The sequence below is a fragment of the Gallus gallus genome, chromosome 18 (genome assembly GCF_016699485.2).
Source record: "Gallus gallus isolate bGalGal1 chromosome 18, bGalGal1.mat.broiler.GRCg7b, whole genome shotgun sequence".
NCBI classification, from domain to species: domain Eukaryota; kingdom Metazoa; phylum Chordata; class Aves; order Galliformes; family Phasianidae; genus Gallus; species Gallus gallus.
Genome location: NC_052549.1, coordinates 3,220,111 through 3,236,639, shown reverse-complemented (window position 1 = coordinate 3,236,639; position 16,529 = coordinate 3,220,111). Strand labels below are relative to the sequence as shown.

Here is a 16,529-nt window from a genome sequence, read left to right as displayed (position 1 = left end):
CAGATTTTAACAGGAGTTTCCAGCTTTCCCTGAGCTTGTAGAGCTCTTGCATGGTAAAACAGCAGAAATAATCAGCACCTTTTTTCTATTTGGTTCTTTCAGGCAAACCTGAAATATCTTCTGTTTATTCCACACTTAGAAGATAAGATTTAATTTTGGGTTTGTTACCAGAATGGCTTTGCTGTGCTACCCCTGCTTAGCACAGTCCGTAGGCTAAATGGCAATGTAGAGAATTCAGTCATTTTCAGTAAAGCCAAAAATTACTTTGTTTCTGTTAGCATAATTTCAAAATGATTGAATGTGCTCTTTTCCTCTTAAATGCTTCCTCATTTTATGTCTAACTCTGTTGTATTTCAGCCAAAGAGCCCCTCAGAAAATTGCAATCAGTTACAATTCTGGCAGGCTACAGCCATACTCGCTCACTCTGAACACTGAGTGCCATTTCCAGAGGTCAAAATTTACTAAGATTACAATAAAAGAAAATGATCTGCTGGAAGCACCGACTGCATTGACCTCCATAGCTTAAACTTATTTGGCAAACACAGCAGTGAGGAGTATAAGAATAACCTCTCATGGCAAATCTGTGGCCGCCTGGTCTAGTGGGGGGCAACCAGCCCAGGGCAGAGGGTTGGAACTGGGTGGGCTTTAAGGTCCCCTCCAACCCATCCGTTCTATGGTTCTATGAGTCTACAAAGCTAGTCTTAACTTTCTAGAAAGGCTTGCCTTACAATGCTGCCAGATGTGAAAATCTCGAGTAACAAAAATCCATAAAAAATAACAAAAATCCAATGTTAGCTTTCTAGGGGAGTAGGAAGAAGTGCAAAGGGGGGAGGCAGTGTTCATTCTCTAATGCAGATCCTGCTCTCCTCCCGCAGCCCCCTGCTTGCTGTATGCTTCGCAGCATCTTGTGGTGTGCCGGGCATCGCCCTGCTGACCATGGGGGTCAACCCCCTCACCGGCGCCCTCGGAGCGTTCAACATCTTCCTGTACACCTGCTGTTACACACCCATGAAGAGAATGAGCATCGCCAACACTTGGGTGGGAGCCGTCGTCGGAGCCATTCCCCCCGTCATGGGCTGGACTGCAGCGACTGGAAGTCTTGATGCTGGTGAGTGGAAAATCCGTGTTGATATCTGGGGGAATCGGTTGTGAGTTTTGCCTTTGGGGCACCTAAAAATACCAGCAAAAAAGGCAGTGTGTGATTGATTTTCTTAAGCTCTGCTCTTTCTGCTCGTTGGCCTGATAGTGCTTCAGGAGTACAGCTGTTACGGTGCGAACATGAGAAAATACTGTTACATCACAGTAGCATGAGGATGGAAGAAGTAGGCATGATGGTATCAGTCCTTTTATGGGGGCATTTTAAGGTCAAACATGAGACAGTAAAAAGAATATGTCCTAAACAGCATGTGTTTAGAACATATTGAAAAGAAAATTAGGAAGGGAGTGTGGTTCACATGGAAGAAAACACCAATCCCATTCATCCATCTCAGTGTGGTGCCCAAACTGGAGTACGCTCTTGATTTCTCATTGTGGAAATCAACCTATGATTCTGTGGCCTCCCTGAAGGCCCGGAGAAACCGGATAGGGTCAGCAACTGCAACAGCGTCATTGATAACACGGAGACTTTTCCTTAAAATAAAGGAATAAAATATGTTATCTTTAAAATTATACCAAGGTTGCTGTTGGTCTCCCAGCCCCAGAGCCGTGCTCAGCACTGCAGTGGGTGCCGGCCTAGCGCTGCCTCTTGGGGGACGGGGGCAAATCTGGGGGGCAGCTGCTGGCCCTTCTCTTTGGAGGGCGTTGGGGGCCCCCCAGGCGAGCAGTCCGTGCCCTGGGTGGAAGGGCCCACTGCCGCCACCTGCCCCAGCTCTTCCTGTGGGGACACGGGGGCGGCGGGTTGGGGCTCTGCTGGGCCCCGGCTTCTGCAGGGAGGGTCAGTGAGGTCACAGCCATCTCCTGCTGCTGTCACAGCCCCTTGGTCGGTGACCTCACAGCGCAGGGCTGCGTGTAGTTGGGCACCAGGCTGGGCCTTCATCACCATCAGCCTCCATCAGCCAGTGACTGTCCTTTGCAATGGTGATAGATCTGGGAAAATGAGGGTTGCACACCTTTCCTATCTCCACACAAGTCTTTCTTCTGTGTTTTTATTTTTGAGACACATTTTTTTTTCTCCTGTTCTGGTTCTCATGCAATGCCAATTGGTGTCAATGTCTTCATCCGGGTTCCTTTCTGTACCAGGTGCTCACAGCACTGCAGTCCATTTGCTCGCGCTTTCCTGTGCAACCTGCAGTAGGGAACCTACTTCAGTGGGGCTGCACTGGGGGACCCCCTTCCAGCCCCTGCAGTTCTGGGATTCTGTTATAATTTCAGTATTAAACCCATACACAGTCAGATCTGACTTTTCAGTCAGGAGCTTTCAGCAGGAGAAGTCCCAGATGTGTTTATTACTGTCTTTCCACAAGCCAGAAAATATCCTAGGAAGATTAATTTATTGGTGTTTTCTTTAATTGGTCACTTTCAGACTCTTTAGTTAGAAATGTTCCTTTCCCCCCACTCCTTGAAAGGCAAACAAGAATTTCTATTTTAGTGACTGTGAACCTTTTTTATGTCTCTCATAAAACACTGATCTCCTCAGCAGCAGCTCTGACACAATTAGGGCTTGTTTGTCCTTCCAGCTACGAGCTTAAGAGTCCAAGTGGCTCCGCATGGTTATATTCTGAAGAAACTCATGAAGTTCAATTAGCAGGTTTGTTAAGAATATTTCTTAGCACACATTCATCCCACAGCAACATTGAGCAATTCTTCCAACAACGTGGCTTTTACCCAGGACTTATCAGAATCTGTGCAAAATCCATAGCACTCCATTCTTCATTTATGCTGTGCATTTGCTATAAACGTCAGGCTGAGCAGGCTTTGGCTACAAGTCTTCTGATACTGATCGAATCCAGAGCTGGGATGAAGGGCTTTGTTTGTTTTTTTCCAGTTGTGTGTCACTGCTATACAAACATTTGTCTCTGAAAGTAGTCTTTTTTATAGACTGATGGAGTCACCACGGTTGGAAAAGACCTCCAAGGTCATCCAGTCCAACCATCCCCCTATCACCAATGTTCCCCACTAAACTGTGTCCTTCAGGACAACATCTAAATGTTTCTTGACTGTCGGTGAGTCCACCACCCCTGGAGGTGTTCAAGAAATGTTTGGATGTGGTCCTGAGGGACACGCTATATATTTAGACATATATATATTTAGCCTTGTAAGTGATACGGATGTGCGTGCATAGTGTCTCGCATTAAGGAGGGTGTAACAAACGTCATTAGAAGCTTTGTATTTCTAAAGTGAATGATTCAGAAACATAAGGTTAGGTGTTTATGTTGAAGAACTCGGTCATTGTGGCTGCCATGTCTTAGAGCCTCAGTCCAGAGGGTTGTCCTGGTGCTGCGGGGCTGATGCTGTAGGGATGCTTCAGCTGCACCACTGGGAGCTGCCCTGGGGAAGGGCTCCAGCTCTCCATGGGGCGCTGCTGGAGTGGCTGACAGAGTTCACATTGCCATATCCCTTTTGGAACGGCAGCTAAACTGCAGCCGGAGCCCACCACATTAAAGGAGATGGGCACTGATTTTCATTATCTTTAATGATCTTCTATCATCAAGTTATAACTTACTCTTCCAGACCTATTTCTCGATGAGCTACGCTGTCCCTGTACTGCAAGCTGCAGAGAGTCCATGTCTTTCTATCTTCTACCTCTTCCTATCTAATTAGTAATTAATTTTAGGCATGTGGGCACACTTCCCTCTGCCAACTCTGGCAGGGATGGAGTCAGTAGAAAATGATCTACACCAAAGCAGACTTTGCCAGACCATGATGACCCGTGCTGGTGCTTAACTGCTGTTGTTGTGGCTGTTTTGGGCAGCTGAAACGTTCCACAGCCATCTCCCAGTGGGTGCCAGCAGGGCAAGGCAGGGCAGCTTGTTTGATAATGACAGAACTATTGAGTTGATACAGATCTTTGTAATGAAGCAGATCTGGGGACAGCCTTGAAAACGGTGACCTGAATGTTATATTTTAGTGCAGTTCAATATTAAAAAAAATAATAATAAATAAACAGAATTTAGGGGAAAGAAAGCTGCACTGTAAACAGTTTCCAGTGTTAAGCATTCTGCTACTGAAAAAGAATTTAGCACTTGGAAGAATCCATCCCACCTGGAGCACAAATGTTCATCTTCATGCGCACATGTGCAATGTGCAGGCCAACACACCATTGTAGAGCTCATTAATAAGGGGTAATTAGCTTGGAGCCTTCACCTCGTTTTAGTTGGAGGTGTGAAAATGCATTTGCACCTCGTTTAAAAAGGAAAAAAAAGAAAAGAAAAAGAAATTATTCCACTCAATAACAAAGAGGAATGTGGAAGAAGGGTTAGCAAACTGGGAAGGAGGGTTCTCACCATGTAACTGGGCCCTTCCCACTTGACATTTTGTGATGCATTTTCTCTCCTTGTAATCTCACAGCAGCCGCACTGCTGTACGTGCTGCTGGTCGTAGCATTTATGTGCCCAGCTTCCCTTACGGTGCCCTTAAGGCTGTGGATGTGCTGCCAGCAGTTTGTAGTGCCATGAGGTGCCCTCACTCAGCTGGTAGAGCTGAAGGCGATTCCCAGTTTCTAATTTGAGGCATAGCAAGGAAGTATCTCTGATTTGAGCAGCACTCTCTTGTCATCTGTCTTCATTTCGTTTATAACTCTCTTATCCCGAAGAGTAATTCCTTGACAGATAAGGAAAAAAAATTGCATCTTTGCAGATAAAAATCTGTGACCTTCTATTTCCAACGATACGAATACATGCTCGTATCTCTTATGCTACAGATTTGCACCTCTTACAGTGGTTCCCAGTGATGCTTGCTTCCATTTGTGCCCCCGATAGCTCTTTAATTGTATGCTCTTAAGTCTGATTGAGCGTCCTGCCCCCAGCCCTGGGTTTCATGCCAATGCAATTTAGGGAAAACCTCCCATTTCAAAAGAGAAAGATAAGGTTATCTCTGGGAATTCTTTGTTGTGGGTTTGGGGTGGGTTTTCTTTTCTTTTTTTTTTTGGCTTCTTTTTTTTTTTTTTTTGATGGCAGCTGTTTGAAACCGATGAGAGATGGGGAATGTCCACATTTCCTCGCTGAGTGCAGGTGAGGTGGTCAGAGGTGCGTGATAAGCGCCATTTATCACACAGATATCACTGCCACATCTCTGGTGTGTTTATGCAGAGCTTGACTGCCCGCCCGCGAGCTGCAGTAACACGTTTGCTTCCTTGAAAGCAGACTTCATTGCTCCTCCGTGGCGCAATTTGTTCACGAAGGTATTTGTTTTTCTCTTAAATCGAGGCTCTCTCTCAAATCATTTCTCCCCATTTTACAAAGGAACGCCGCGCAGGAAAATAATGCCATTCTCTTCAAGCCTGAGGTGGTGGCGTAAAGACAGGGGAAGGAGGCATAGCACAGCAGTGCTGTTGTGTGCGAGGTCTGTGCTCCCCAGCACTGCTCTCTGTGCCATGCTGCTATTGAGCCTGGGTGTGTTTGGGAGTGCAGATGTCTTTAGGAAGTAGCAGAGCTGTTTATTTTGGCATGCAAGCGGGCACATGTCTGCGTGCTGCAAGCTACTCTGCTGTCGCTGTTTTTCCTCCCCAGCCTAATACTGTTGCTTGCTTCTTAGCAGTGTTTGTTGTTCATCTTAACTTGTTATTTTCAGTTAGCAAATGAACAGATCTGCAGGAAGCGTTTCCAAGTGCCACAGCCCGTATCCTGCCGTTGTGCTTCTGCTCACCGTCCCGTGCCCATGCTCTGATGGCTGATCCCAGCCCACAGCGTACTGCCTTGGGGCAGAGCTCAGTGCCATCGAGATCGTGTAAAGCCACCCAGATAGATGGAAGTGACAAGCAGGGGTCCTCCACATAATGTGCTTATCAGTTAAGGGGATTTATTCTGAGTAGGTGGCGGTGGCGTAGCAGATAGCAGCCTTGACAGTATAGCAGACATTACAGACCCGCGGTGGCCTGGAGCCATAGGTATTACTGCACCAAAGAGTGTTTATCTCAAGAGACCATTTAGTTTATCTCAGATGCTCCACTTCTGGTCTCGTTTTCCTGAAAGACATCTTGTACTGATTTTCATTCGTTTTGAGAAATTTAAATAATTCCCGGGGCTATGGAATTTATAGGCTGCGTATCAATTGTAATCATGTGGAGGCTGATTTTTAAATTGCCTTCACTTTGTAATTCAAATTATGTTGTGTGGTAGACATTAATTATGTCAGCCAACATCTATTTACAAATGGGGATTTAAAACGGGCAGCTCTTATCAGCTGGTGACATTTAGCAGATGGATAGTTTCAGGCACAAAAAAAAAAAAGGAAAATAGGAGAGGGGGGGAGGCCTTGGCCCAACCTGTCAGTGCCCGGGGTCCCCCATACCTTCCCTGATGTAGCACTTGTCTGCCAGAAAGAAAGGAAAGCAACAGCTTAATTGCATGCAGAATGAGCTCGGAGAGCTCTCTGTCCCGTCCCTTCTCTCTGAGCTGTGTCTGCAGCCCCCACGTCCAGCCCTCAGCCCCCCCTGCAGCTCGCTGGGGTTTTGCTTCTCAGATGAAAGAGGGCAGGATTTGCGGTCCTCTCCGGAGGAAGCGGAGATATTCATGTCATCAACATCTGAGATTTGGATGCTGGGGCCCAGGAGTGTGCTTTGTGTGGGTAAAAACTGTAAAAAGTGGGGTGGAGGGACAATGCTGGTTAGCAGCTGGTCTGAATTTAGTACAAAAGCTAGGGAGCTTTCCCCCCCCCTCCCCCCCCCGACCCTTTCCATCTTCAAAAGAAACAAAAGAAGTGGCAGCTCCAGCAGTGGGACACCTGGGGGAGCAGCCCCAGGAGTTCAGAGGCAGCACACCAGTACTGCATCCCTGTGCTGCATCACGGCCCTACGTGCTGTGCTTGGGGCAGCTGGGGTGACCAGGCTGCATGGCCAGCCTGGGGACATGGGGGACACGTGGTACCCACAGGCGTACCCACACTGGGGCTCTGGGTGACCCACAGGAGCCCCTGTGCATCCATGAAGTTTTCCATCCTCTGCTGCACGTGGTCCTTTGGTGAATACTTGAACGTATCTGCAGAAATGAGCGCTCCGGTAATTTCATCTTACCCAACAGGCCCACATGTTTTATGATGTGTGTTGCTGGGGTAGCAGAGATGGGTTATGCACAGCAGCATTGCTTTTCGCAACTGTGGCTGCACAATGGCAGGCATTTCCCTGTAATGCTGTCAGCAGTCATAACCTGTTGTTATGTGTTGTGTTGCACAAAACGCGTGCATGCCTGTGTGTGTCTGCATGCAATACCCGTGTCTTTGTGCGGTACCTGCATGCAGGCAGCTCTTTTTCTCCCCGTGGCAGCACACCTGAGGTCACCTGGTTTCCTCCCAGTAAAGCCAGGAGCATTCCAGGAGGTGAGGAACCCCATTCCCTCTTTGTGGTGGGCACCGGGATGCTCCTTTTGTTCCGCTCACAGTGTGCACACCCGCCATCCCTCCCCTTTAAGTGCTCCAGCGGAGAAGTCCATTGCAGCTCTGTGACCGTTCCATCCTTTGTGCCATCCTTCCAAAGAAGCAGCTATACAAACCCATGACCATGAGCCTTTCAGCATCGCATTGCATTCCCCGTGCACAGCCTTGGCGGCACACAATGCCGGGCAGGAGCGCAGTGCCCATAGCCACACCGAGTGCCATTGTCAGCAGCACAGGGACCTTGGGCGAGGCTGTCCTAGCAATACTTTGATCCTTTTTTCTTCTCAAGGCTGCCGAGCCGCTCACGTGTCACCCCACACAAGCAGTAGCATATGCTTTGTTTTGCTGGGGAAGCAGAAGTGCCAGTTGTTGTCTTGCTCTGCTGCTAACATAGGAAACAGCGCAGTGGTAAAACACGGGGGAATTTCTGTTGGTTTTGTTAAGGTTGGCGAACAGATCATTCCCGAATGCCTTTGTGTTTGAGAATGCTTCATAATCACAAATTAAGATGTAAATTTTATATTGCTAATCTCACTGCTGCTCTCAAAGACAACGGTAAGAATGAAACAGCAGGTAACGCGTTTCCTCGGGGAGATTTTATCAGGGCAGCATCCTGAACACATGTAATCTGAGGCCAATTGCTTTACCCTAATGGTTATTTCCCGTCACTGAAACAAGTTGAAGGAAAGAACCTAATTACCACATGTTCCAACCCTGCTGCACGAGCAGAGATTGCAACCCCTGTGTTGTGAGGCTGTCTTTGTGCAGCAGGGCAGTATTGCTGCGCGCTCCAAACCACACAGAGCATTGGCACTGAGTGCCCCAAAGAGCCCTTTGGGTGCTTAACGTGGCGTGGCATCTGCCGTGTGCGGCGAGGTCGTGTTGAGACTTCAGAGCCTTCCTTTACACCCGTAATTGCTGCATAGTTGGAGATCTCCAGGGAGGGCTGCTGTGCTAGACCTGTTGTGAACATGCACAAAAGAGAGAAAATAAGAGCTTTGGGGATGTGTCAGGTAACGCTTTTTGCTCGTGTAACATCCTGTAGAAGTCAGGCAGGGCCACAGAGAAACATTTTGCACTGGTTACATTAAATTTCCTGCCAAAAAGGTGAAAAACACAGTTGGAGACAGCGTGCTTACCACGAGCAGGTGGATACAGCTGGGCCACTTCAAGCCTCGGAGCTCTAATCTACTTTGTCTGGATTAAAAAGCAGCAATTTGTTCTACGGCCTTCAACAGAGGAGCGCCGGTTGGGTGCTCTCCATGGCGTGTGGCTGCTTCTTGCCTACAGTCCATCTAGAGGCGAAGCTCCCAGAGCCTTCCCCTGCTGACAGGAGCCAAACCCGGAGACAAAAGGCCGGTGCTTCCCTCTAATAAGGCAGCTACCGAGGTCTGGAAATAATTTTAACATTCCTTCACATTATTCAAGGCAGAAGAATTACTAAGATTGTGCTTTAAGCAAAACAGCATTCTTAGGTTGCCAAGGCAGTAAACACCAGCTTTGGGAAATGCAGTAAGATTTCAACATCTGTTTTGGAGCTGATATTTTAACCATTCTGTGTTTATTTTAATGCCGGGTTGGCCACTTCCCAGTCCTACATGCACTGCCCTGAGGAAAAGACAGAAGGGTGAGTCCATTCCTGAATGGATGCTCTGCATCAACTCTCCCATTCTTTATTTTTGCTTTGTTGTGCTTTATTTTGTTTTACTGCTGAAGTATCTGGATGTTTGTCCTGTCTGGAGCTTACAAGCAATAGTAGAGCTTTGCAGATCATAACGGGACACACCGTGCGTGCTCCAAGGAGCAGCGAGAAGGATAAGAAGACAATCAGCTGTTGGTCCCTGGTGCTTTCAGGAACACGATGTCAGCACAGCAGCAGCCTTGCAGATAAACTTGGCTGTGTTTGTCCCACTTGTGCAGGCAGGCACACAGCCACGTGCCCAAAGGGCTGGGCACCAGGCTGCAACCTCTTACCCTATCTGGCTCCGGTCCTCTCCTACCTTGCAACAACTCACCTTCAAAAAGCTGTGGAGAAATTCAATGGGATTGTGCCTTATTTAGAGTAGCAAATGGAACTAATTCAGCTATGGGTGAAATCATTGCTGCTGCTCCATGCGTTGGCTGGAAGGCACCAGCAGCATGAAGGAGCTGTGTTTCACTCAGGAGAGTGGCATCCTCAGCATGGGATGCTCACATAGTAACTAGGTGTTAACTTCTGCCCTGGAGTGGATGAGGAAATAGGTTTCCATCCTCAGGTTGTGTTATGTGAATGAAACAGTTCATGCAGAGCATTTTTCCAGCAATATTCCTCTTAGCACTGTTAGCTGAGTGGGCAAAAGAGTTGGCTGTGTGTAGACTTGACTGGACAACGTATCCTTTACAGGACATGCGTAGCTGGGGACATCCAGCACGTGAGGTCATCATAAACTGCTTCCAAAGGAATATAGCATGGGAATCAAATCAAAGTTTAGAGATACCGAAAGGCCGTGACACCATGAAGAGCATCACTTCAGAGGGGAGTGCTTCTTCCTTGTGTAGTTCTGCAACTCAGACTGCCAGCTGCTTTGGTCCGAAAGCCCAGCATCACTCATTGCTTTTGGAAGTCTCATCTCACTGTTATTTCCAAGGCTTACTCAGATTTGTTGAACCTTAGAATGTCTTGCCAAGCAGTTTCCGAATGTCTGTGGAATTTAGTGTCTCTGTTTGTTTTAGGAAAAAAGTGCAATTTATAGAGCTTCAGTATTTTACTAGATAAAAATATATTTACAGAAAGAAAGAACCGTTTTCCACCTTCTTCAACTCCAGCTGACATTTTGGCTTTATCTTAGATATTAAAATAAAAATCTCAGCTTGTTCTTGTTTATTAAAAAAAAAAAAAAAAGATCTATTATTACTATTTAAATACCCTTAAAAGAATTTAAGAAAAAAAAATAGCTTAACCTTAACATTCATGATGGATGGTAAAGTCTGTTCTTTGACGCTGCATATGGCATGGGGACATGCCTGGTTCTCTGCAGCACTGACTTCTGAGATAATTGAAGCTGGTACAAAGCAATTAAGCAATAGGAACTCAACGTGAAAACACTTAGTGCCTATTCTGCACCCAGCAGAATAGTGGAGAGCTGGGTCCTGTTTCCCTAAATAGACTAGATTTGTTTTCAGAGATCAAACAGGACACCTCTGCCAACTGACCAGGATTTATCGATGCCTGCTTGCAGCAATCCCAGGCTCTCACTTGGAGAAGCAAAGAGTTTGGAAGCGGCTCTCAGTGGGCTCAACTTGCATCTCTTCAAAATGTGGCCAAGAAGTCATCCAAGAGCCAGGCACTTGTATTCTCACAGTGTATAAACACTTAGGGAAGAGCTGAAAGATGCTCCTTGTGTTCCATGCTGACTGCTGTGAGGGAGCACAGGTGCTCCGTGTGCCATGAAGGAGCCCATGGAGCTCAAGGATGCAAACTCTGGACAGAAGTGCAGAGCCGAGGTTTTCCCAGCTCCTCGTGTATCGCTTGGGAACGGCCTCGTCTGTTCTTTACTTAATTACAAACTGTGTGAAGAGAAAGATTTGCATTGATTAAACTGACTTTCAAGCTGTTGGGAACTGCACAGAATAAACAGAGCAGACTGCAGTGCTTGGAACCAGGTGATTCTCCAGAGTACGTCTCTCTATAGTATTGCTTAAAAACACCGCTGACCTAATTATGACATAGTTAACATGCATCTAGTAATTAGCCAGTATTATAGTGTCTGCTTCTGGGCTTGACGGGACTCCTTCCTGGGGCTCATTTGGTGCTGGATCATCCCTCACCATGTGCTGTGCTTTGCAAGTTATCGGCCTTATGTGACACTTGAAAATCTCCGACAACCTGGCGATCCCAACCGGGCAGGGAGATGGCAGGATGTCCAAGGCATGTGGGAAATAGCAAGGAACCAGGCCAGTTACAGTCCTCATAATGGGCTATTAAATTGTTTTACTGTTCAGCTTCCCTGTAAAATATCAATTATCTCAATGGTTGTAATGTAATCAAAGCAATTACATTCCAAAGGCTTGCATGTGAAAACCAGGGCTTTGTAAATGGGAGCCCAGCCTCAAGTAGTTCAGTCGGTCTGTTTGTATTTAAAAGTTTCTCCAGATGACTTTTTTTTTTTTTTTTTATTCTTATTATTTATTTTAATGGCGTTACAATTTGAGAACTGTTAAAGGTTTTTGTGTGTGTTTGAGGTTTCGGGTGTGTTTGGAGCTTGGCTGCAGACAACGTCTGAACAACGGAACAAGCAAAGCCGCTCGTGCCAGGCGGAAAGCAGGCAGGGCCACGGCCGTGGGAAGCAGGGACAGCCCTGCTGGGAGTCCTGGCCCCAGCTCCAGCCACTTGCATTTCCTCTGCTGGTGGATAATTGTGACTTGCTGTTCCCAGCGCTGTGAAAACCTCGGTTAAGTTGTATTTCCATTGATGTGAATAGAGCCAACTCCATTCGGTTTCAGTGGAACTGAGTTAAGTCCCGTTTTGTCAGGGGCTGAACTGCTCTTGTTGCCAGTGGCCATCATCTTCTGAAATGAAAAATTCAGGTAGTTTTTGGGCGTGCGATTTTGAACCATTGTACAAAGTTCTGATACAGAGAAGTTGCTGAGCGTTCATCCCCTGGAAGTAAGGCTTTAAGCAGAAGCTGCACATCTTTGGGGCCGTGGTTCAGGAAGTTTAGGGTGAGAAGGAATGGCCTCAGGTTGCACCAGGGGAGGTTCAGGTTGGGTATTATGAAAACTTCTCTGAAAGAGTGGTTGGGCACTGGCACAGCTGCCCAGGGAGGTGGTGGGGTCACCGTCCCTGGAGGTGCACAAGAGCCATGGGGATGTGGTACTTAGGGACATGGTCAGTGGGCAGTGATGGTGGTAGGTGGATGGGATGGTAGGCTGGACTGGATGATCTTTTCCAACCTTCACGATTCTATGAAATCACAGAATCACAGAATTGTTGGGGTTGGAAGGAACCTCTGGAGGCCATCTAGCCCAACCCCCCCGCCACAGCACCTGTCATTCATCTCAGGCAGCACTGTTCTGAAAGGTGCCTGCCCACTCCATTAGTGTCACTTCATGCTTCATGTGACCAGGTCTCAGAGGCATGTGTTCACACAACAGGTCTTCTACACCACTGTTGTTTCTTCTTGGCAACTGGAAGCCTACAGAAGGTCTGATGGTCCACTCCTTTATTTGTTGATAAGACCCCCAAAATGGCTTTCTTGCAAACTTAGATTATACTTATTGTTTGAATAGCAACAGCACTGCATGGTGTGCTTTAAAATAAGAGCTAGATGTGCCCAGCCCCAAGGAAACCAGAGCTGTAGGGTAGCAGACATGAAGCACAGAGCAGATCAGAGGAGGTGGCGCTCAGTCTTGTTACAGCCCAAGCGGATGCTGGGGAAGAAGTGAGCATTTTGGGAAGAGGTGAAGGCCATTAACCTGTGTGGAGATAAATGTTGCTATTATTGTCAAATTATTAAGGAAATGGTTGATTCTTGGCTCTAACTGGGAGGTCATTTCCCTAGAGTGAACTCATGGAGGCAGGAAGATGCAGCGGAAGTGTTAATGCTGGAATGGAGTGTTCGGGAACTGGGAAACAAAAAGAGAATCCAGGAATGCTCGTAATGTACATCAGCTGTGGGGGATTTCTGCATCTGCAAACAAAAATAGTGAGCAGAGTTTGGTCTGAGGGCCTCCCTGAAGCTCACTGAACTCAGCATGAGCTGCTTCTGCTTCCATAAGCCCTGTGCTTATTGAGCCCTTACTGAGCTGGGACAGTGTGGAAAATGACACATGCTCATTGCTCCTTTTTAAACACCAAAGCTAAATGATCAAACTGCTTAGAAGGCACTGAAATTGGTTTGAAGGAAAGTTCTCCATCTGCTGTCACGTCATTGTCCACTTGTGCCAGTTCTGCTGGCCCTGAGGTCCACGAGCAACCAATCTCCCCTCGTGTGTTGGACAAACAGGCAGTCAGGTTGCTGGTGGTTCCCCAGTTCCCTGCAGGACATCAGTTTCTCCTCTCTGCTTTCCTTGAACAGGGCTCCATTTCTGGCCACTGTTACAGACAGGACACAGTGGTCTGCCCGTTGGCTTTCACTGAATGCACAACTTGGGAGCACAGCACTGGAAGCAAGGGGCTGCCAAAAGTCTGTTGCCCAGCTTTGCTTCACTGACCTTTGCAGGTAGAGACAATTAGCAGTAGCTCATTAGGAAGGAGCAAATTAAATATTTAAAAAGTAGAAGAGCCACCATCTGCAGCCCCGTGTAAGAGCTGCTAAGGGCAGAGCGTGCCTTGTTTGGCAGAGCAAGCCTTGTCTGCTGCACCGAGCAGTGCGCAGCAGGTTTGTAGCACTGCTTGTTTGGCAAATAAGCCCCACGCAATGGCTGGCTGGGCCCTCTAATGCCTCTTTCCCTCTCTGTTTCCCACCGCAGGTGCTTTGCTGCTGGGAGGAATCCTCTATTCCTGGCAGTTCCCTCATTTCAACGCGCTGAGCTGGGGGCTGCGGGAGGATTACTCACGGGGAGGATACTGCATGATGTCGGTGACCCACCCGGAGCTGTGCAGGCGGGTGGCTCTGCGTCACTGCGTGGCCTTAATCGGACTCTGCACGGTGGCTCCCATCCTGGACATCACCACGTGGACTTTCCCCATCATTTCACTCCCCCTTAACCTGTACATCTCCTACCTCGGCTTTCGGTTCTACAGGGATGCAGACCGCAGCAGCTCCAGGAAGCTCTTCTTCTGCAGCCTCTGGCATTTGCCCCTGCTGCTGCTGGTCATGTTCTCCTGCAAGAAGTCTCTTCTGGAGAAGGAAGAGAAGGGCGATGCGCTCAGTGGAAGTCATGGGAGGGCTGTGGAAATCAGATTGCCTTAAATGTCAATGACTTGTCATCCTCGTGACACGTCAGGTAGTATACTGTAGTAATGACAAGGGGGAAACCTGTGGGATCTGTTAGAAGAAGAATCATTTGTGCCTAGCGACCACTTCACGTGATAATTTTCTACTTTCTTCTTAAAGGGAATAGACACGAGAGCTTCGGGCTTTCATTTGCCACAGGCCCACTCACTCAACACAGATTCAAATGCAGCCTGTGCCAGAAGCACATCGCTTTCAGATGGCCTTCCAAGATCCATGTGGGTCCTGGGTCCTCCCATCGCACGTCACAAGCGCACACACACTTGGCAAAGAAGTCAGGAAGCGACAGATGAATGATTTGCCACCCCTGTCCCAAGCACCCTTCCTAGATTAGGCTTTAAGGCTCACGGTGGGTTAGGTGAGCTGGTGTTGTCTCGTTCCCTGCTGTCCCTGCTCTGCTGTTACACAGAAGCCTTCATCTTCTGAGGCTTTTCCCTATCAGTTGCTTTTCCCAAGGTTCTCATTCACCCCGGTAGATTTGCAGCTCTCATATCATTTTCACGAGGCTTTCGCAGTGCTAAAGGAGTTAGGAAAGCTGTCTTTCAGCACACTACACGTCAGCATTTACGCAGCCTCCCAATGAGCACTGTTCTGTAGCACACACTGGAACACTCCCATAGCCATTTCACAGCACATCCATCACAGCCCATTCCCATCACTAAGGTTTGAGCCCTGCGTGGCAGAGCTTCAGCTGACAAAAAAACCCACCATTGCTTTGGAAAGGTATTGGAAAAGGTGAGGGCCAGGCCCCAGAGACTTTATAAGGCTTCTCTCTGCTGATGTGCCTTGTGCTGCCTGTTCAGGCTGTGTCTCCAGGTGGGCTCTGGGCATCAGCAGTTGGAACTGTGTTTGGTATCACACGGTGGTGGTTCACAGAGGTCTCACCTGGGGTTTGTCATCGGGGAGGAAACACTTTACAGAAAAAACTTTAGGATTTGTAGCTAATACCATGATGTTCACATTGCTGATGCAGCCGGTGTCTCTCCAAAGAAACTCTTGGGGATGGTCTTATTAGGAAAGCACATGATCTTTGTTAGCTGGCAGATGAAACGCATTTCTGGCCATGATTTGATGTGGTTGTGCTGCCCATCCGGGGCTGTGCCAGCCCTCAGTGTGCCTGGATGCCACGCACCCAACCTCTGCTCTGTTATACCGGTTCAAATCCAGAGTGGCACCGTTAACCCCTGTACTGCTGGCAGAGGTGCTGACATAGCAGGGCCACCTGTTCTACAGGCACTGGGATTGAGTTCCCTGTCTGTGTGCAGCTCCGTTGTTCTGAGTTACTGGGTGGGACAGTTTGTGGGAATGTCTCAATACTGTAAAACTGTGCAGCTCCTTCATTCATTTTAAAATGCATCGGGTCTTCTCTGCAATAAAGTGCATACTGTACGGGAAGAGAGGAGTGCTTGCAAGTTGTTTGCTTTAAGCAGTTTGTGTGTAATTGAAGCTCTGGTGCTGTTCATCGCAGAGGTATTTTACAATAGTTTTGTGGCGTTTCTCCCTGCAATACTTTTCTTCTTGATCCTTAAAGGGTGAGGACAGCTTGCAAAATGGTGGTTTGTTGTTGCAAAAAGCACACCGAAAGCAGGTTGAGTGTGAGTGGAAAGAGTGTGCGCAGAGCCAAATAGTTCGGTGAACCTTTAGCTGGGAGAGGAACCTGAAAATAGCAGACAGCTCACAAAAGCCACGGGTTTGGCTGCCAGAGGCAGAAAGCGGGGCTGAAGCTGTGATTTTCTCCTAGGTCATGGTCAGCCCAGCCTCGGGATGGCCTGGGAGGTTGGGGTGCTGTCCTGCCAGGCTCAGCTGTGATTAAAGGGCCTGAGGACGTGCCTGTGGTTCGGTTTTGAAGAGCGGCCATCTTCTTTTCTTGGGCCAAAACGTGTAACATTCACAGGTTTGGGGCCAGATGGGAGCTTTGTAATCATCGCTGAGCGTCTGCAAAATGCAGGTCACACAATTGCACCATCACCATCGCCTGGGCAGCTTGGCCTGCAGGGACAGCCTGTTGCTAGAATGAGTGGATCTGCAATTTGGAGGTAAAAATACCCTTTTTTTTTTTGGAGAGGA

The 16,529-nt window shown here is 47.8% G+C and overlaps 1 protein-coding gene across 1 annotated transcript in view; it reads left to right on the top strand.

Annotated features, from left to right (window-relative positions):
• Positions 1 to 15,857, top strand: part of COX10 (COX10, heme A:farnesyltransferase cytochrome c oxidase assembly factor) — a 96,809-nt gene extending 80,952 nt beyond the window's left edge. The window contains exons 6-7 of the mRNA NM_001030700.2: positions 876 to 1,108; positions 13,978 to 15,857. Coding sequence (NP_001025871.1) covers positions 876 to 1,108; positions 13,978 to 14,420 — 676 coding nt within the window. The 3' untranslated portion in view covers positions 14,421 to 15,857. The remainder of the gene's footprint in view (positions 1 to 875; positions 1,109 to 13,977) is intronic.
• Positions 15,858 to 16,529: the final 672 nt, after the last annotated feature.